The 21179-nt window shown below is 35.3% G+C and overlaps 1 protein-coding gene across 1 annotated transcript in view; it reads left to right on the top strand.

Moving 5' to 3' along the window:
- The window catches only part of MALRD1 (MAM and LDL receptor class A domain containing 1), a 263637-nt gene that overhangs the window by 135316 nt on the left and 107142 nt on the right, over positions 1–21179 (top strand). The window contains exons 27-28 of the mRNA XM_063323881.1: positions 3143–3388; positions 6151–6308. Coding sequence (XP_063179951.1) covers positions 3143–3388; positions 6151–6308 — 404 coding nt within the window. The remainder of the gene's footprint in view (positions 1–3142; positions 3389–6150; positions 6309–21179) is intronic.

Raw genomic sequence — 21179 nt, 5'->3', positions numbered from 1 at the left:
TACATTAATGGAGTTAATTTATTTTAGAGGTTTTAAAATTTTATTTTAATTTATTTTCAGAGAGCAGCTAAACAAGCAATAAAGTTATTACTGTGATACAGAGTGATGTAAAAATTAGATACATCATAGAAAAGTCCTGTTTTGATGCAGGCTATGGTTTCAAAGATTAAAGAAATTTTTTTTTCTCCTCTGGAATTACTTCTTTGAGAACACCACCCTTCTTGCCAGAGTTCGAAGATTACCTGAATAGCACTCATAGATGCCGTTTCTTAATATGAATGTCTTTTCTGTAATTTATTACTGTTCTGCCTCTGTGCTACAACCTGCATACCATGTTAATTTTATTACTATTTAAAGTTCATTGATGTAAAAGTTAAACCATATTTCAGTTCTGCTAGTTAGATTATTTTCTCTCTTGGTGTTTGCAGGTACATTTTTTTTCAAAATAAATTTAAGATAAATACCTTTATAAAAAAAAAGGGATTAATGCTTGTCTTAATTACATATTTTTAAACTTAAATGTTCCATCTGTTGATTTTTCTCAGGGTATATAAAACACGGGGATTATTGATTGCTGCAGCTGTTATCCTCCGTTGTGTAAATCTTCCTTAATTCAGAGATTATCGATCTGGAAGACACTAACAGCTCCTTTGGGTCCAGCGCAGCCTGGTGTGTTGATGCAGTTACCACATAGGGCAAAAACTCTACCTGCTAATAATCTTTAAGAAACACTGCTTGGAGGAAAAAGTTACTGAATCTTGCTACGGAGAAGTTCCTCTCAATTAAATATCCCTATTATACCCACAAGCCTCTATATAGAGAGTGTTTGGATTGTTAGGATTGAGAAAAAGAAGGGAAGAAAGGAAGAGAGATCAAAACCCCCATTTTATTATAGGTTTGTTTGGTTTTTGTTTGTTTGTTTGGGGTTTTTTTGGTAACAGTTATAAATCCTTAGAAATATGTCATTTAAAGAGAAAACATACTATGGAAGTGCATCCAGAAACAAGTCATGTTACAGCCTCAGTTAGACAGTATAATATCATTCAGTACATATGCTTGAAAAGATTCACTCATGCTAGAATTCAAGATGGATTTTTTTGGTTTTCCTCAGAAAGACTTCCACTTTTCAACTCCCCTTTTTTTTCGACCTCAAATTGGAAGCAATGCTACAAAGGACCTCAAAATGTGATAGTTATTGCAATTATTGATCAAGATAAACAACAAGGAACAGCATTTCCAAGTATGGACTGCATCCTGAAATTGAAATTCCTAGTTCGCTGACAAAGTATTTGTTTTGCTTCAATTCTTAGTACAATCACATGAAAGGAATTTAAGACTGTAATTACTAGCTTCTAAAAATAAATGCCATTTAAATCAGACAGTAATTTTATAACAAATCTCTGATCTCTGTTTCCCTTTGTGAAGCAACACAAATGATTGAAATTCTAAAGCAGGTTGACAGAGAGAAGTTTCTGACAGACTCCAACCGTCTTGCAGGTTGCAATAATTAGACGCTTACTGGTACATCGATACAATTACTCCATTTTTTTGGCCGGGACCATTTTCAGAAACTATGTACTAATAAAAGTCACACTGGTGCTCTCATAAACTTTTAACTGTGAACTTCAAACAGGTCTTTTTCTTCTAGTCAGAGCCTACGCATTTTCCTTGTCTCCAGCTCTGGAGACCTTTGCCTGACGTTCATGACTTTCTAAGTTACTATCAGACTTTTATTATGGCTTGCTGCTTTCTGTTCAGGACTTTTTCCTCCTTTCTCTGAGCAACTGTTAAAACCCAAATCATACACACTCTTCTAGAGCAAATATGATACATTTATGTTACCAAGAAATCAGGAATTAAAACAGAATGATTTCCCTAGAAAACTTGCTAGATATTTCGATGTTATTCCAATATTTATTAGTATTTATTTATTTATTATGTGTTAGGAGGATTTTTTACTTAAAAAAGAGGGGATAATGCTTGTTTTCTTTAGCTAATATCTAGTGACTCAAGGCTTGTTCTCACTTTATGCTAAGTCTGCAGCAAAGGGCTGTGGCAATGCTTTTTCACTTAGTTTGGGGCATTCGTAATTTAGAGTTTGGTGTAAACAAAGTCCTAGGGATGGAGCTTGCCAACACACCAACTGAATACCCCATTTCTTATTTTATTTTTGTTAATAAATCTGTTATTCTGACCTCTTAATAAAATCCAGCCTTATGTGAATTTCCTTTAGCTCCATCAGGTTATCCTTTAAATTAAGGTAGCGGTAATGGAAACATGTTTTTAGCACCATGAGATTTTTAGTATCAATTAACTCAAATTCTTCTGCTGCTTGTACAACTTTCATACGTGTGCATACTATAATTTTATGTCTGATGAACTAATATAGTGATAGTTATATTTTTAAATAAAATTAAGCTTGTGCATTTATTTCTGGTAGAGCAGAATGGAAAACTGAAATAGGGAAGGTCCATTTCAGAATTTTGTATCTCCCTTCCTGATTAGAGAATGTACTGAAGGGGCTGCTTTTATCCAGAGCCCTGTAGAAACTGATCTGAAATGAAAACACGAAGCTTGGAAATGGATCCTGTGAAGTGAGTCCTACAATTTTTAGCCCTACAATAGCAGAATTATCCTTCAATAATGCCAGGAATACTGCACAGAAAGGACAGCATCACCCCACTGAACTTGTCTGGGAAAATAAAAAAAAAGAAATCCATTAAAAGGCAAACCTCTGTAGTTAAAATAGAAAAGCTTTTTCTTCCAAACTGGGGCTGCTAAACTAAGCTCAACTTTGCAGCCAAAATGAAACAGTTTAATCCTACACCACATGAAAGGAGAATGTCAGCAATTAAGTCAGACTAGAAAGCTTTGTTAGCGAAGGAATGCCTGGCTGGAACTTGCCCTCAAAGGCTTTACAAGGGAAACAGTCATTTATTTAGGCAATCTCTTGACAAAATACAAAAGAAATAAACTGATAATGGATTGGCACTTCAGGGGAACCAAAGGCTTTTACTAAAACTGCTCTGGACCACCCTCCTCCTCCTAAATATCAAACTCTCTGAGATGTAACCTTCCAGTAACCTTGCTGGGATGCATGGCAGTGCGATTCACCAGGACACCCCCATTCTTCTCTTTTCAGGCTCCTGCTCACATGGCTATCAGCAATGTGCGAACGGCAAGTGTTACAGACCAGAACAAAGCTGTGATTTTGAAGACGACTGCGGGGATAATACAGACGAGAGTGAATGTGGAACTTCCTGCACCTTTGAGAATGGCAGATGTGGCTGGCAAAATTCCCTGGCTGACAATTTTAACTGGGTGCTAGGGGCCAGCTCACCTCAGAGTCTTAGACCTCCCGGAGACCACACATTTGGAAATACCACTGGTATGTTGTTGTCAGTTCACAAACAAGATGTAACTGTCTTCGTGGAACTTCTCATACCTCCCTTCACAGGCAGCCTGGGGGTTCTAACATGTGTCTAATCAGGGCGTCGTTTTTAATGAATTAAATGTCTAATGATATCAAAATATTAATTACTGTTGTAAAATTACTTTAAGTTAGGAAGAATTGATTCTCAGTTGTTTCTCCTTTTAGTATTTCTGTATGAGTCAAGCAAGATAATTTGTTACTTGTCTGTAGAGAGGCATCTGGTCTGGCAGCAGCTTGCAAGGATGAGTTAGCTCAGCTCTGAGATCCACTGGGTCACACTCCTCCAGAGCTTGAGCTCATTTCCAGGAAGCTTAACGTTACCCATAGTAACTATTCATAGTTTAATAGGTAATTTTAATAAACCTCCTTTGTTGGTGGCAGTGCAGCTCCTTGTTTGTTTTGGCCAAAGCACCCAGTTGTCTGTTCTTGTTCTTGTTACAAGCTCCGTGCCTTCATCCTCTGCCTTTGAAGGTCACATAGCTCAGTCAAAGGTGTTACCGAAGCTGAACTCAGAAAAGATCTTAAATTGAAAAATTCCACAGCAGAGCTGCCCAAAGATGTGGGACTTGTCTTTAGTAGTCATTGAATGTTTACATGAACTGCTGCAGGACAAAACCCAGTAAAACCAAAGTTTACTTGGAGATATGTAGAAACTCAGGGAATAGTGGAAGCTTGCCAAGGTGACTGAGGGTGAAACAGGCAGAAAAAAATCACAGATTTTGTGTTCATCTCAAAGTACAAGAGAATTGCCCTCCAATGTGTCCCTGTCTTTCATTTGGCTTTTAAAATAGCCAGTGCAGTTAAAATACAGATTTATATATCTCGGTGGTATATATATGTCGAATCCACTCCACATGTGAATAAAATTACTGCTGATATAATTCTCACACCTGGAAATTTACCCTATAATCTGAAAGTTAAGTGGTTTTGTTTTGGTGAGTGGTCAAACAGGACAAATTCTCCATTTCTTACTCAAGAGCTGCTCTGTAGTCCTGAAATTTTGTTCTCATATAAACATTTAGAATTAATTTCACTTTTCACAATTTTAATGCGATCAAATTTTTAAAGGTGAAGGTACTATCTGGCCATAGTGTTAGAACTGATAGCACTTAGTAATTGTGTTCAGCATGAGAGAACCAAAACAAAATTCAGCTCAGCTGTTAAAATTTTGTCATACCTGGCAGAGAATACCACAGTATTCAGTGATCGGTCCTTGTAGAAAGTCAGATTTCAGCACTTACTTCCAAAACCACATCTCTTGAGCTTACACCTAGCAATTGCTTAATTCTAACTCACCTGTTACCACCTCCATTTTCAACATTAAAATGTTGACAATTTGTTTATGACTAGAATTACATCCAACATTCTGGTTGGAATTAAGTTGTGTTATCTCCCGTCCAAGCTGGACTAACTGTGATCAGCCCACTGTCTCACAGCACTGGTCCCAGGCATTCAGATCAAGGGGCCTTTCAGAGTGTCCCTTATCTCCCATCACAGTCATTCAAGTTTCCTTACAAAGAAGATTGTGAAGGTTTTTTGGATTGGGTTCCTTTGGTTTGGTTTCCTCTAAACAGAAGTCATTTGCCTGATATTAAACTGGCATGAACAAACATCAACATGCCAAGCACTCAACCCAGTCTAGCCATGTCTTCCTAGCAAACATTGGTGGCATGATAAGGCATGTTTTTGGTATCTCATGGTGTTTATATACATGGTTTTTTAACACACAAAGTAGCAGATGTAAAAAAAAATAAGTTTATTTGCATTTTTAGTTATATTTTTTAAAAAATATTATCATGAATATGTCATGATATGTCATGTACACTTCTTAAAAATGTGCTTGACTTCAGGGAAAAAGCAAATTTCTCATCCCATAATATTATGGGAAACATCTATGGTTGTAAATTAACCAGAGAAGAGTCAAAGTTAGAATGAACCCATTTTACTCCATCTCCAGTGAAGTAAATTTTTTTTCTCTAATTCATATACAGACTTGAGTAGATGTACAATTATAATTTAACAGTGTGTTATTTATACATTTATGTTTATGCGAACTACACATTTGGGTTTTGTACAAAGGAAAAGAATGAATTTGAACACTTGCAGAATTTATTATACTTTTGATTAAAAATGAAAATGTAAAACTAAGGACCATATCAGTGTTGGAAAATATTAACTGTAGGCATCTATTTTTTGCAATTTCCTCTGACTAAATAATTTAAATGTGAGTTAATATTCATACATTAAAGAGTACAGACAGCCAAAGGTAATATGAATCCTTAGGGATACCTAATGATTTGTAACTGTATGATGGCTTTTTGCCTGTTTCAGAAGTTTTTGTATAGTGTGACTTGCTATTTTGAAAGTTATCTTTCAGAAAACTTCATCCTGAAATTTATAACATCGTGGTTATTGTATGATGTACTGTCAAAATAGCAACTAATGCTGTTGGGCAAGGACATGTAATCAGACTAGCTGGGACACGTGGCAGTATTCTTGCTCTACACATCCAAATCTTAAACTGCTCCCAGTTTATTACTGATATAACAACTACACAAGGAATGTGATCTGGTAATTTTTTACCCTCTGCTGAGGTTCACTAGTACAGGACCTGTATGGGAAGTATACTTCATATGTCTTGCTTTTACTTTGCTGAGTTTTGGAATCTAATTTGAAAGTCTAAAGGAATTTTTCAGTAATCCATCATTTAATTTCAGGAAAATTCCTGTTTCTTGAGGCCACTGCAATAGGCCTAAAAAATGAAAAAGCCCATGTGAAGAGTTCCAGATGGAAAGAATCAAGTGGGACTTGTGTGATGAGCTTCTGGTACTTCAAGTCATCAAAAGCCATGGGACATATTCAGGTTCTGATTCAGGTAATAAACCCCCCCCCTTTTTTTGAATATCTGATATCTGTAAGGGTGTACGTGCTCCAGCAGGGTGCTTCGGCACTCTGACATTCTGTTGTTCGTCTTGTAGACTGGAAGAGCTCTCATGATCCTCCTAGTTCTGTGCTGGTTTTTATTATTGTAGTCTCTTAGAAATGCTTTTACCATTTCTCTTCCAAAAGAATTTTCTCTGAAGGGCCACTGAGAATCTTTTAAAAGCCCTCTTTCCATTTTCCCTTTTCACATACAGTACCTTTCTCTTTGATATTCTCCATGTGAGAGCTATTTTCATATTTTGCTGCAATCCCTATTGGTAGCTATTAGTATACAACCCTATCATTCTGATGGGATGACATCCACCAAGAAAATGAATCAGCAATCTGCACAAAGTGAGAATAAAATACAAAAATATAACTGTATTAAATTATTTATATTTTTATGGAGACAGTTACAGAACATATAATCAATTTTCTTTAGAAATGGCATTTTCTTCACTAAGTGTGGGATGACAAAAAATATTAAAAAACAAAAAAACCTATTGAGTTATTCAGTTACAAGTGAAAACAGATATGTGCCTTGAAAATTGGCTGTTCCATTTGTGGTTCATTAAAAAGAAAAAGGATTAAATGCTTGTAAAAGCAAGTTTTAAACCATAATATGACTCTAAGTAAAATGTAGAAATTAATGATCAGTGTAGCAAAAGCATATATTTCACCTTCCTGTGCATGCTATGCATTTTGATGACATTGGGCATTTAAATGGTGTTCCAACCACGTGGACCAAATATACCACTTCTAGATGTAGTAGAAACCTTTGCAAATGAGAGTCTGTGTATTTGTGCTTAACTGTATCTTCGCGGGGAGTTCTGGCTACTCAAGTATAAACCTTGGTGCAATTTATTTGCCACGTGTCTGTTAACTTCTCTTTCTTCAAGTCTCCAGTAAAATATTGGGTTAGAAATCATTTTAGTGAATTGCATTAAAATTTCTGTTTTATTTCCATTGCAAATGTTGAATACCTTAACTTTTAATGATAGATCATATTTTCTCCTTGAAAATAAATTGCTAAAAATTGTTTCTCAGATGTTCTGGATATTATAAGAATAATTCAAAAGCCTGGAAGATAAAACATTTCAGTAGTCTTTAAAATCTAAAGACACAATCTAGGCTAATTCTGTCTGAAATATAAAAACAATGAGCCCTTTGACAGCCATTAGTGTATTTTTTCATGGATTAGTCCAAACACCTAGAAATGACAACAGGCCACTCATCAAATAGCTGTATAGTTAATGAGATATGTTTATACAGCTATTTTTCCAAGAAAAGCTCAAATCCATAAAGGAGGCAAGTAGATAAAAAAAAAATAAAATTGGTTTTTGAAAATAACTTTTCTTTGGTAATGTATTCAAAATGAAAACAAAAATCGATCCTGTTACTTACAACGAATAAGGTGCAAAAATAAACATGACTTTAACTCAAAGTTCAAATTACGTTCTCATTGCGTTACACAAAGGTGTATCTTGTAGCACCCAAATATTGTAATTATGAGCATTTTAGGATTTCTTAATTTTAATTGTAAACTAAACAGCAAACTAACTTCAGTGGAAAATAAATAGCAGCTGCACTAGGTATGTGTGAGTGGTTTGCACTTAAATTATCACTGTTGATTGCATACAGTAATTATGACATTAAGTATGTTGCAGCATGGGCAGTTGCCTTAAAATCAGAAAAATAATTATTTCGCATTTTATTACATGCAGTGAAATCAATAATACACAAGCAAATATTTCCGTTAAACAGGAGATAAAAGAAGTGAAATAGAAGAAAATCAAAAAAACCACACCACCTAAAATGAGTTAGAGACATTTATTCCCTGTTGGTATATTGTATCTGAAGGGTTCAAGTCCAGTAGTTAAAATTCTTAATTATTTTTTCCACCCTCAGGATGGACAAAGGGTTTTAATTTTTTATTCTCTTTTACAAAATTAACCTGAGCAGGGTTTTACTATATAGTTATCCTCATTGATAACAGCCTGTAAAGATTCTTTCTACTATACTTTTTAATATTTTTTTGAAATATAATGTTCAACTATATGACTTTTATGGAATTTTCTAGATCATGATCGCTAATATTTCCTTTCTCTATATTTGGGTAATATTCTCTATGTTTTTTCTTTCTTTTATTCTTATTACGGTGAGGGATTGCCCTCTTCCTATTTTCACCTAATTTTACTATCCTAATAAACTTCTCAGGCATTATTTTTATGTTATTTTAAATCCTTGTCTCCAGTGAGCTTTAAGAGATTTTTAAAGGCAGTGTAAATAGAAGACATTTGAGTAACGACTTATTATTCTTATTCAATTTTTTTTTAATGAAGGCAAGAATTCTACATGGAGATAGGAAACATTATTCTCATTATTGTATCTGAGATTGTTTTGTCAGATGAGTCTAGCTTACCCATTATTTTGCTTATAAGGATTCATAAGTCAATATTATAATTAGAGTTTCTATTTAGCAGTGTCTGTATGAATAAAATCTAATTAAACAACACATAGTCATGGGAAGTCATACTGAAGCACCTCCCACTAGTTCAAACTGCGATATCAATATATTTCCATCCAGTTTGAGTATCTCCTGATTTAAGGTTAAGCTAATGTCAGTGAGAGCAGATCAGTAGCTTGTGATTAGTTGGAAATGCTAGGACAAGGAGATGACCTGGGAAGGAGTTTACCATCTCAAGTTTGACAGTTCAGCAAACTGTCCCTACCTAAAGTCATCACATCCATTAAAAGTTGAACTGCGAGTGGACACCGTACACACCAATGGCACAGTAATGAACAGTATGAAGAGAAAATATCGTATGGAGGCAGAATGGGGAAGACGTTTCTCCTCCTCCTGAATATCACAGTGGAAGAAAAAATGGTAAACAAGAGTAAAAGGCCATTTTTAAAAAATCATAGTTCACGGTATGTATTGGTGTCTTCTCTTAATATTTACATTACTTGTCCACATTCAGGGAGTTTAAGAATATTATCTCTCATACTACTGAAGTAGTACCTCAGATTATGATATAACCAATAAAACTGCAGGATCATAAAAGGGATACTATAGCCAAACATGAACTTTTTATGTTAAGGTTTGCAGTTAGAGAAAACAAATTTGTTTCCTAAGGGAATTTCTCTGCAGTTACTATGGTTTTTTTTCTCCTCAAATCGTACTACATACTCTTCATATAAACCTCTCTGTATATGAAACAGGAATCCAATCTAAACGATGGGCCATTGAACTAGTTGCAAAAATACCACATTCTTCAAATCAACCCCCTCAACATTTATGCAAATGAAAGATGTTGACATTACAGCTATTTATGGAGACTGCAATATCCAACTCACTATCCATCTAAATTGAAATTACAGTGTTTAATAGCAGTGCAAAAGCTCACAGGGAAAACAGAATGTTACCAGAATAAATCTGGGTATAACCAGTCAAAACTTTGCTCCTGCAGTGAGATTCTGAGATACTTCTAATCTTCCCTGTGGCAGTCATAAGAGAATACAATCCAGTGTAGGAGATATTCTGAAGCTAAAGTGCAGCATACTTACTGTGCCTGTGATGGTGATGTGAGGTTCCTCATCGGCACTCAATACTGGTTTATTTTATGAGTCAGAAGAAACAGTTTTATTCTTAAATACGCTTCTAAAGAGGCAAGCAAGAATTCTTAGGTGAAAGGAATGATACGTTTTATCCTTCTGCTGATCTGAACATGTTTCCTACATAAAAAAAGAAGCAAGTCTTAGGTATCACAATGGGAAAGAACAACAATCAAAGGATAAAACCATTTGTTGAAGATAATTTTTCTGGGATCAATGTTAATTACCCTGTATATAGACATTGGCATTAAAATCGATGATTTAAGATTTAATACTGTCAGGGGCCCTCTTTCAAGCATTTGAAACAAGCCTCTAAAAAGAAATATGTGGATGTACAAGGAAGGTGAAACCTGCCGTTAGTAACTACCTTCGCTGACTGTGACAAGGCCAATATACACAGGATCTCGTTAGGAAGTTCCAGTGGACCTAACTCAGGCATTTGTCATAGTGAATTAATTCCACCCAGTTACAAATGAGCAAAGACGGAATGATATTCAGGAGGACAAGAAGTCCTGGACAGTTCACGGCAAGTGAAGCAGGGCCCCACGGCCACCACTGGAGCGACAGACTAAGCTGGCCAGGGCAACAGGCAGCGGGACCAGCAGCCAGCCACCTCCCACTGCTCAGAGCTGATGCAGAACAGACCCTGTCACCTAGCTGTGGGACTGCTGCAGCTTCTCAGCACAAGCTGGAAGCCATCACAGGTTTCCTTGATATTGTTATTAGTTCTAGCTATCCTAAGGTAGAGAGGAGAAGAGAGAGCTGGTGCTGTAGAAATGGATAGCTTAGCAGATGCCACAGCTCAGGTATAGATGACTCGTGGTGGTTTTTGTAACTCCTTGGTTATTTTTAATCGACCAGCCCGCTGTCCTTACCTGTCAACAGGAAAACCTGCAGCAGAGTTGCTGCAGATGCCAGCTGAGGTCTTCTGGACATTTGTATTTCTAGGGATTGAGTAGTTTAAAATGAATTTTTTGCAAATCAATATCATTGACCCCACTTCTATGGGAAGTCACTCAAGAATAAAGTCTGAGGAAACAACTTATTCTACTTCACAGCTTAAAATAGACTGTGTGTTTCTACATTGATTCTTCTCCCTGGCTGCATGAAAAACAATCAACTCCTCACAGTAACGTAGAAGTTACAGATTTAATTGGGTTCAGGTAGCCTCAAAGCAGATTATCTGACTTTCATGCAGCTAGAGAAAGAAACTTTAAATTTTAAAAGATTTCCTTGAATGTTTTATTTAAGAGTCTGCTGAACTTCAAAGCATGCTCCAAACAATGTAGAAAACACGTAGATTTTTTGCTTATCCTCTTAGACATAATAAACATCCTAGAGAAATTCTTTAAATCTAATGCACAATTGTAAAGTTTTCTAGTATTTGTGTATAGGTGAAATAGATACATGAACGTGCCGAGCTATATGTTTAGTAGCTTACATTTATCTTTTATTTTTCCTTTGAATCCTTGTATTTTTTTTATTTCAAATAGCTTTCCTTTATTAAATCCAGTAAAAGACATATTCAGGAGAATTTAGTTCCACATAGCAGCACAAGGGTAATGGCCTTTATTTAATGAGTATCTATATAGCTCTCAAAAGGGACACAGTTTTAAACTCTTTACTCCCATCGTTGACATGTGAACTGTTATTAAAAGTTTTATTTGAGTCAATGAAATGTCTGATCTGACTAACGAGTGAGAACAAGGGAGAACTACCTTAGTCCCAGGACCTTTAAAAGAAATCAGGGAGGATACTGTGAAATACAGTATTGTCAAGAAAGAAAGGAAGATTAACTTTTATGGCAGCTTTACTTCCCAGAGCAAGAAAATTTTATATTTACATTTCCTGAATTGAATGCAGAATCTGAAACAGCACTTTTCACCTTTTACGGCATTCTTTCAAACAGGGTTGCTGTAGGCCTGATTTTGACCTCATGGCATAAGCATATCTCTGAGTAAAATGAAACTGAGACAGCCATTAAATAAAAATAAGTCAGTTTTCAGTGGAAGCATCATTTCTAAAAAGCAGTTTACATAGAAGGAACAAACAAATATGCACAACTGTAGATAAGGGCAAAAACCATTCCGTGCATTTTATTTTCTCAGATGAGTACATTAGGAAGTTATTTCAGTCTTCTTTGCTGTAAATTATTGGAAGCACAGAATTCATTGCATTCTTATACTGCAACCATATGTAGGCATTCATTCCAAAGAGGTGGTGAGCTGCAATAATACATTTGGATGTGCTTTGAAGGAAAAACATATTTTGAAGAAGGGTTAGAGAATCACCCTTGTATTTTGGAATCTTGCTCTTGAAGACAAGAGGTTCACCAGAGGATTTGTAATTTAAAATCATCGTGTTTCTAGAAGCACATATAAGAGAAAATGTTCATATGCGAATTATTAAGCTTTTTTTTTTTTTTTAAATTCTTTGAGAACTTGAACTTTTTCTCCCTTAGGAGATGAGGACGATAAGTAGTAAAGAATTAGCATGACTAAGGGCATGTCTCTGTCAGGCAGAGCAGTGCCTGGTTGGAAAACTGAGCAAGCTGACAGATTTAGATAGCACGATGGATAATGAATCATCGAAGCAACACAGCAATATCCTGTAACATTACACCTGCAATCACAAGCCCTGCCTCTCAGGGCTAATACCACCATCCTATTTTCTATCCCAGCCTGGCACCATATTGCACAAAGTGATATAGATGAAAAATGCAGTTTCAGTTTCCCCCATACTGCACAGTTCTCCATTGTTGTTTCACTGAACTTCTCTCCCAAACCAAAGATCTCTGGAAGCAATTTACATTATTGATTTGTGGGTTCACGATATCACAGAGTGACAGCAGCTACATTGCAGCTTTTTAGCATATGAGGCTTTGAAACATCTCTGGGATCTTTGCAGGTCAGAATTCTTTTGCTCTTTTCTAACGCTTTTCAGGGCAGACATTCAAGAGCGAAAGTTGTGATTTCAATGTGTCTCAGTGCAGGTTTTTTTTAAGGACTATAGAGCTGCCATTGAATGATTTTTACTGAAGCAACAGATGTACAAATTAGGACTTTTTTTATATAGCAGCTGTAAAACGGAGTATTTTTATGAAGAGAAAAGGACTTTTTCTAAATGATAGAGACATAGCATTGAGCATTGAGCGTTTTTATTAGTTTTTCATATCACTTCTAAATAGGTAAATTTAGAAAATTTATTAACATATCTTTTTTTTAAAAAAGAAAAATAATTAACACAACACATAACCTGGTGCCTGCTGATATTTTTTAGAAAGCATAGAGCATTGATCAGACTTGAAATCCCAAGACAGTATCTAATTTTCCTGATCAACAATTTTACCTGGAAAAAAAAAATAACTGAACATTTCCAAGAGCTCCGTTTAATCTCACAAAAGGTAGAAGAACTCTCCTTTTTCCTTTTTCCTTTTTCCTTTCTCATCTCCTTTCACTGCCCAAGGCCCCTTGGTCTCCCATTGAGAAAAGTATCTTCCTTTTGTCAAACACAGACTGAACTGATGTTACGCTAGCAAAACTTCAGCAAGCACTGATCTAGCGTTAGTGCTCATTGTAGAACATTAATTTGTTTCCAGTTTTATCCTCCTTTAATGCAACTTTTATTTTGAATTCACAGTTCATTTTGAGTGTCTTGAAGATGTTCTAGTTTCTGGTAGTCTTTGATCTTTGCCAGGCTTGCAGTATCAATCTGTAGTGTGCTTAAAATTACTTTGATGAATCAATAAAGGGTCTTAGCATGAAGAGTGTAATTTTTATGCATCCAGAAATCTTTTTAGTTTCTGGCCTCCAGCTTTGAACCCACAGTAGCTTCAGAAAAAACAAGCATGTTTCTGTATTTGCTCCAATTTAGTTCATACAGATGGAAGTACCTGATTCCAATTCATTTAATTCAAGGATCAGACTAGGAATTTTTTAGTACTTATATTTATGACTTTAATAATTTGCATGTGTATTTGTTTGTAGGTTGACCACATTGCATTATGTAATGGTGGATTAAATGAAAGATAAAAGCCTGCTTTAAGTAGAATTGTCTTATCATTGCATGCACTGACATCCTACAAGAGCAGTTATCACTTGCAGCAGAGACTAATAGTGTCAATGTAATGGGAGCTTTGAGAGACTTCAGTTTCTTCCCACTACCTTCCTTACCACGGAGATATACCTTTCCATAACCTGGTAACTTTGTGTTGCTTGCCTGTGAGAGGGTCCTTGCAGCTCAGAGATTAATTGCCTGCAGGCTCATGGAAAACCCATGATCTATTCATACGAGTTTCTTATGTAGGTTTTTAGACTCAAATTCTTTCAACAAGCCTTTATGTTCAGTCACACGCCACAGGTTGTCCAGCTGCCCTCACCACTTCCCACCTTGCTTCAGTCTTTTGTAACTTGTTCCTGCCAGTTTTGCCAGGCTGTATCTGCAAAATTAAAAACACAAGGAACCCATACAAGGAATTTTAGTATTACTCTTAAGATTGAAGGCTTTTAACAGAGGAAACCATGCTAATTTTATGTTTGAATTAATTAATGAAGTAATTAGACATGATACTGTAGTACTACTAAAATCAGGAATAAAAAAGACCATTTGCATAAGTCTCTGGAATATATGACTTTAACTGCGTGGTCTGCAGAGTATATTTGATTTTGCCTTCAGCAGGAGTACTAAAAGAAGGAAACACTAAAAATTATGTTTCTTACCTCCCACATATCAGAATAGTTGGAGCTCTTAATCAATTTGTGATACTAATTTGTCTTTAGCTCCAGGAGTTTTAGATGACATGAAAATTTTTAAAGGCTAATGCAAATGAAAAAAAAACAAACCACCTTTATTATAAGAGTGGATCTTATGGAATCAACAAATCAAGAGAATTATTTAACCTTTAGCTGTAATGCTGGGCTCTAATGTGGACCAGGAATAACTGGGTATGGTCAAAATATGAGGTCTTTCTTTGAAGAATTGGAGTCTAAAGAGAGTGAGGACACAAAAAAACCCACAACCTACTAAAACAAAAAATATAAACTACCTTTGAGACTATTATGAAGAAAAACTGCATTTTCTATGAAAAAATCATATGTATGCTTTTCAGATTTTCATAATAAATCAAAACTACAAGACCAATTTATTTATTTTTAACTTTCAAAATCATACAGGTGAAAAAAATGAAATTCCTATAGTGGAAAATATTCTAGTGAAAATTTTGTTTGTTGGATAGCAGTCATTAAATAAAAATACAGTGAAATACTTTAAACTAGTTGTAATTCTAACACTCATCATAACAGGAAAACAGTTAAAAGCGTGGAGAACAAGAGTGCAAATAACCTTATTTTTATTTCCTTGCAAAATCACATCTTTTCTATAAAGCATTAAAGGTCACCACACATTTCTCATTATAATGGTAGAGGAAAGTGGGATACCACAGGTGCCATTTTACAATTAATAATTATGAACAATTTTGGATGTCAATTGCTCTTGTCAATGAAATGTAAGAAGAGAAAGCTGTTGTGGAAAGGTCGTATGAAGCCACAGTGGAAATTTAGACTAAATGCAATTGTACAAAACTATGCATTTTAAGTAGCTAACTTCTCAACTGGTTTATTAAAAAATGCTTTGTTTTTTGAAATTACAGTGAAATGAACCAGATAATTAATATTTGGCTGAATCAATAAATCAAGGCACAAATGTGAAGCATTTTTCAGCTTTTAAAGAATTTGTTTAGGCTTGTTTTCTGTATGTTTATACAATCTCATTTAGGTGGATACAAATATTACTTGTTCTATTAAGTGTTGGTATGATAGAGCAGCTCTAACGTTTATCCAATCTACTGCCTATATTTAGGTGTTATTTGGTCTTCCCCTCAGCTGCGCACTGTTGCCTTCCGTGCCTTCCACAGAATGGCACAACTTAGTGTCTTACTGTTTTCTAGTTTAATTTGTTTTGATCTGTATGGGACAAAACAGTCTTTAAATAACAGTTTCCAATGTGATCCAGAAGAGGTAGTATTTAAATTTTAATACATGAACCATCTAATTCATTTCATTGATCAGCGAACAGAAGAAGCCTCTTGTTATTTATGACATGGAAATACTCATTAGATTTGGAGGACTCTGCTGTGTACAACATTATTCTGATAATTTTGACTGTGATTCATTTCAGAATTGTCTTCAATGGGAGTTCAGGGGGAGTATGTTATCAAAAAGTTTATTAGTAGTCATAAAAATGATTTAGGTGGATTTCCATCCCTTTAACCCTTTATACACCAGCTGCATTCTTGAAGTGTCACTAAAGGAATGAGAGTTTTCCTTTTTCTTTTTTTTTTTTTTTTTTTTTTTTCCCCTGGCTAGCTGTTTTAGGATTATGTTGGCTATGGAAAGGAATTAACAACTAATGAAAATCCTCCTCTGACACGGTAGCTGCATATTTTTTACCTTAGACTTTGCCTTGCTCAATAGTATATTCTGTTTAAGTTATTACATCTGGAATTTAATCTCTATACAATTTGCAGTCTCCTTCTTCCAAGTGGTATCAAGATTTGTTGTACAAAGAAATGAAATATCTTGGCACTAGTGGTGCAATAAGATTGTTTCAAAGAGACCAGCTATCTCAACGAGACCAATCTTAAAGAATCAATCTTTCCCGCTTGAAAAGAAAATTCTACTGTGTGTAGCTGAAGAATCTGAATGATCTTACAAATAATATACAAAGAAGGTCTGGTAATATGAGGGAGAAAGGTACAGGAGATGCTGTAGTGAGACACAAGAAGGCACATCGTTGTAAACGACACTAAAATACCTTAAAGCGAGTCATCTAGTTCACATTTTCTGAGCATGCCATTCTGATGGCTACTAGTCTTACAATGGTGCATATAGGATGCCATCACTATAGAAAGAGACTTCATCTTAAAAGACTTCATCTTAAAATATCCGTTTCTATACAAACATGAAATTCTGCTGTAGGAGGGATGGGGAAGGTACGTTGTTCCACAAAGCCCTTTGAGTGGGCTTATTTTCAGTTATTTTGTCACTCAGTGATTATACTTTTCCTTTGATTTGCCTTGGTTCCTTGTTGCAATGGTTCCTTAGTTCACACAGGGAGATTGATTCTGATAATTATCTCTGTGTTTATTGGCTGTAGGAAATAAATGCATTTAGAAAATGCAGACAGAACTTCTGTACTGTCTGCAACATCTAGAGAAAAGATAAAGAAATGGAAATGGGGAATCAAGGTTATCACAACTACTGAAACTATAAACCAGGAGTGGATTAGGTAACAGTTGCTGTACTAGGAAGAAATGGAAAGATAGCATTTTCATTGAAAAACAGTATTTTCATTGAAAACCAAAAGATAAATGGAAGAGAAAAAGTGCCACTGAATTTCCTTTTCTACCTTACTTTTATTTGTATTTGTTTGACGGATTGAAAGTTATTACAAATTCTCTTAAGTGTTTGAAGTGTGGCTGATGCTTGTTCTAATGCTTATTTTCAGACATATCATTTTGCTTTTATGTAGGCAAATTATTCCTGTTACCACAGGAAAGACATCTTAGAAAGAGTCTCTGCACTTTCTCTAGTAGGTAGATTTCTTTTCTAAGAAATATGTTAAGATCACAGGACCTGCTGTTAAATTGTAATTTGACCCAATGCGGGCGAGATTCCTCTTACTTCAAGTCATAGATGCTTCCTATGTGGCCACTGCACCAGTCACCCCAGGCTCTCTTTGTTGATGGTGGGGTTTTACTCAGTATGTCAAAGGGAGACTTAGATATGATTTTTTCTCATTCTAAAGTAAGCTTCTATAAGAGGAAAAGTGGCTATTGTTGTCAATATAGCTTCCTGTAGACAGGTAACATTTGATAAACAATATTGGGTACATTCAGGAATGTCATTGGATAAATATTTGAATTTTGGATATTTCAGTACATATTATTAAATATTTACCAAGATATTTCATATCTGTTCTGGCAACGCACACACCAAGATCTCATGAATCTGTTTGCAAACTTTCATGTTCTACATCCCTACTGTATTATATATATTTATAACTTCATATGTCCTTCAACATATAAGGTGATGACCACTGGGGAGAGAAGGAGGGAAAGAGAGAGAATCCCACTGAAATGTTTTAATATAATAAGATCTGTCATTTATGAGAGCCCTCATTTTGTAGAGAATGTATTTCATAAGTACAGTTTAAAAATTTAAATCAGATGTCTGGTTCCCTGGTATTCTCTAAGGAATAAATTGTTGTATCAATCAGATATTACAGAGACAGGACTTGAGCATTCCTCTTAAAGATGTCTCTTTGCTCTGGATCAATTCAGTGAAGCTTAAAAATCCGTAATCAAGCTTTGACTACATAAAGACCTTACTATTTTTTTCAGACTTAGCATTTTGATTCCGCTGAGCCAGTCCAGTTCATCTAATATCCCAGAGGATCTGTTCTGTATATCTACAAGCCCAAGCTACAATCCAATTGAAAAAAATATTCTATAAGAATACAAATAGGCTGTAAAAGTAAATGTCACAAAGAAAGAAGTACAGTTATATCCCAGTTAACATCCCGCTACATCAAAGTAGGGATGACACCTGACTGACAGTAATCACTCTCTTTTACGAATGAAAAAGCATAAGATACTCTTTCATGATTAGTAGGGAATATTCATGTCAATCCTTGTCCTGCAAACTTGTCACTTTGAAGAAGTGACAGATGAAATATTTAGTAAAACCTTGAAAGTTTTAATGTCATTGTACAAGAATTAAGAATTACTATTGCTAGTTGTAGAATTGTCTTACGATTTTATTGCAGTACACTAAAATAATCTTACATTTTTTTTAAAAACTGTGTTTAGTTTACAGCAAATCTATGTACTTGTTTTCCTTTTTTTTGTCCCAATTTTTTTATGTTTTGTCTCAGCAGAATCCCTGTAAAGATATATTTTCCCACTCCTTACATTCAGTTTTATATACAGAATCAAGGTGGTATTAGACATGAATTACTGAATTGAAATATTGATTGAAGCAAACAAAACCTCTGAAAGATTCCAGATGTTTTCTTCAGCTGAATTGGCTTTGCCTTGGGATTTTTATTTTTCAAGGCAGTTGTAATGGTAATGCTTTAATTCTTCATGAACAAATCTTCACATTTTGAAGAGCTGAGCAGACTTTCACACAGATTGATTCCATGATTCCTACATCCTGGAAGTGATTTTGTAAACACTGTGACACTGTGAATAGAAAAATGCTTCTGACCTTAGCCACTAACTGTCAAAGTTTCAGAGAAGAAAAGTTAGTCCCACCTGCTCAGCTTCTGGCTGCCTACTATGTCACTCAAACAGTACTTTGATCCATGTGGTTGACAAGAGTAAGGTGCTCCGCTTCCAAGCAGACCTTTGCCCAGGAGTGGACCTCACATAAGGATAAATTGTTCCAAGATAAGATGTGTCGATGAACAGGGGAAGTTTAGTCCCACCGCCTAAAAAGTTTGAAGTTATAGTTCAATTAAATATTGAATAAGTATCCAAATTGGTAGATGCTTATCTGAGCCAAGCAATTTACCGGTCTTTCCATTTAGTTTGTACTAAACACCAATTCAGTGTGAGAATGTCTAGACCAGATTAATTTCTTTCATTTTTAGGAGAGAGGGATGTTTTTTCTTTCTGTTTCAGTGGCCACAGATGAAACTGACAAAGTTACTTTTTTGATGCAGCAAAGCAAGACTTTGTGTCCCAGATGAAAGTTTTAGTCAACATTCAGTAAAGGCAATGAAAGAGGGGCATGCACCTCCTGTTTGGACAACAAGGTTGTATTCTTTCTGTCATTCCATAATCCAACTGATAAAGGAGAATGTTAATCCGGAAAAGATGTGTAGAAGATGAGTTAAAGCTGCTTAATAAAAAGGTGAAATTTGGTACGTGGTTTTGCCTCACATCTTCAAATATGGTATTCAGAGTATTCTCTATAGAAGGAAAACCATGACAGATTTGAGGTTGTCTCTTTTCTGCATACGTCTTTTTATGATCTTGATTCATAAGCTGTTCCCTTGCATCTCTTACTGTATACATTCTGCATTTGTTTAGGCAGTCAATATAAGTAAAGGTTTGACTTTCATTTTATAATCTGAGGAATTTAGTATTGCACAGTGTCCTTCCATTTGGCACTGTGGAGGGTTGTAACAGTTTTCCAGTCTTCCTAAAGTTTTTGTAGCTATGATTATTTCTCTTTCAAGCTTTGGTTTTCCAGAGAATTCCAGTTGCCTCAACCCTAAAACAGGAACAATCTGAGGAAACCTGTATAACATAATTAAAACAAAGGTGTGACATAGTTTGAGGCAAAATGGAACCAAGTTGTTTGAAATGTTAATGGTCTTCTGAAAGGGCTTTGATGTTTATCATTACTCAGTCTTAGCAGCAGAACTGAGGGAAAAAAATGAAATCCAAGCAATCATGTTTGTATCCCTTAAGATACCTAAAAACCAAAATCAAACAGAGGTGGATTATGCTAGGAAATGAAGAAGAAATTTTTCCATTTGAGGAAAAAGGGGGGCTGGGAGGACCAGGAAATGAAAACAGGATGGAGTAGTACAAGGTACTTAATGAATCCCCTTTTACAAAATGTTGTTTTATTTCTCTGTTCTAACTCATAAGGATAATATACAGAATGAAGATGTATTTTAAGAGCCTAAGAACATGAAATTGTATTTGATGGAAAGAGTGTCATCGGAACGTAGAAAGATGCAAACAAGAAACAGAAAAGTTTGCTTGGCTATAAATGAAAGGTGGCGATAATGAATAGATTTAATAGTTGTGACAGGATAAATCAAAGTTTTAAGAAGGTGATACTCACAGAAAAATTAAAAGAAAATCAATAAAATATTCTTGCCTTCCCAGTATAGAATTCTTTTCTAAAATAAGAGTTTTAAAAGTAGAACTTCATCTCTGCTAATGAGCAACTTAATTGTCATTCCTTGAAATGCCTACCTGCTTAAAACAAAACCCTGTCTCCAGATGAATTACCAGTCATTTTTTATCAAAGTGTTTTTGAAACTGGCTTTTCTCAACTCAGCACTTACAGCAATTAAGAACCAAGAGCTCCTAGAAATATGGCAAGTGCTGACACTTGTGACAGGGTGAGCTGTTAATGCCTTCTGGTGCTCTAAAGGAATTTACTATGAAATTGCAGAATTCCAAAAGTGG

Source organism: Chroicocephalus ridibundus, chromosome 2 (assembly GCF_963924245.1).
Source record: "Chroicocephalus ridibundus chromosome 2, bChrRid1.1, whole genome shotgun sequence".
NCBI lineage: Eukaryota > Metazoa > Chordata > Aves > Charadriiformes > Laridae > Chroicocephalus > Chroicocephalus ridibundus.
Note: the sequence above shows the minus strand (reverse complement) of the source record. Positions and strands in the feature narration are given on the sequence as shown.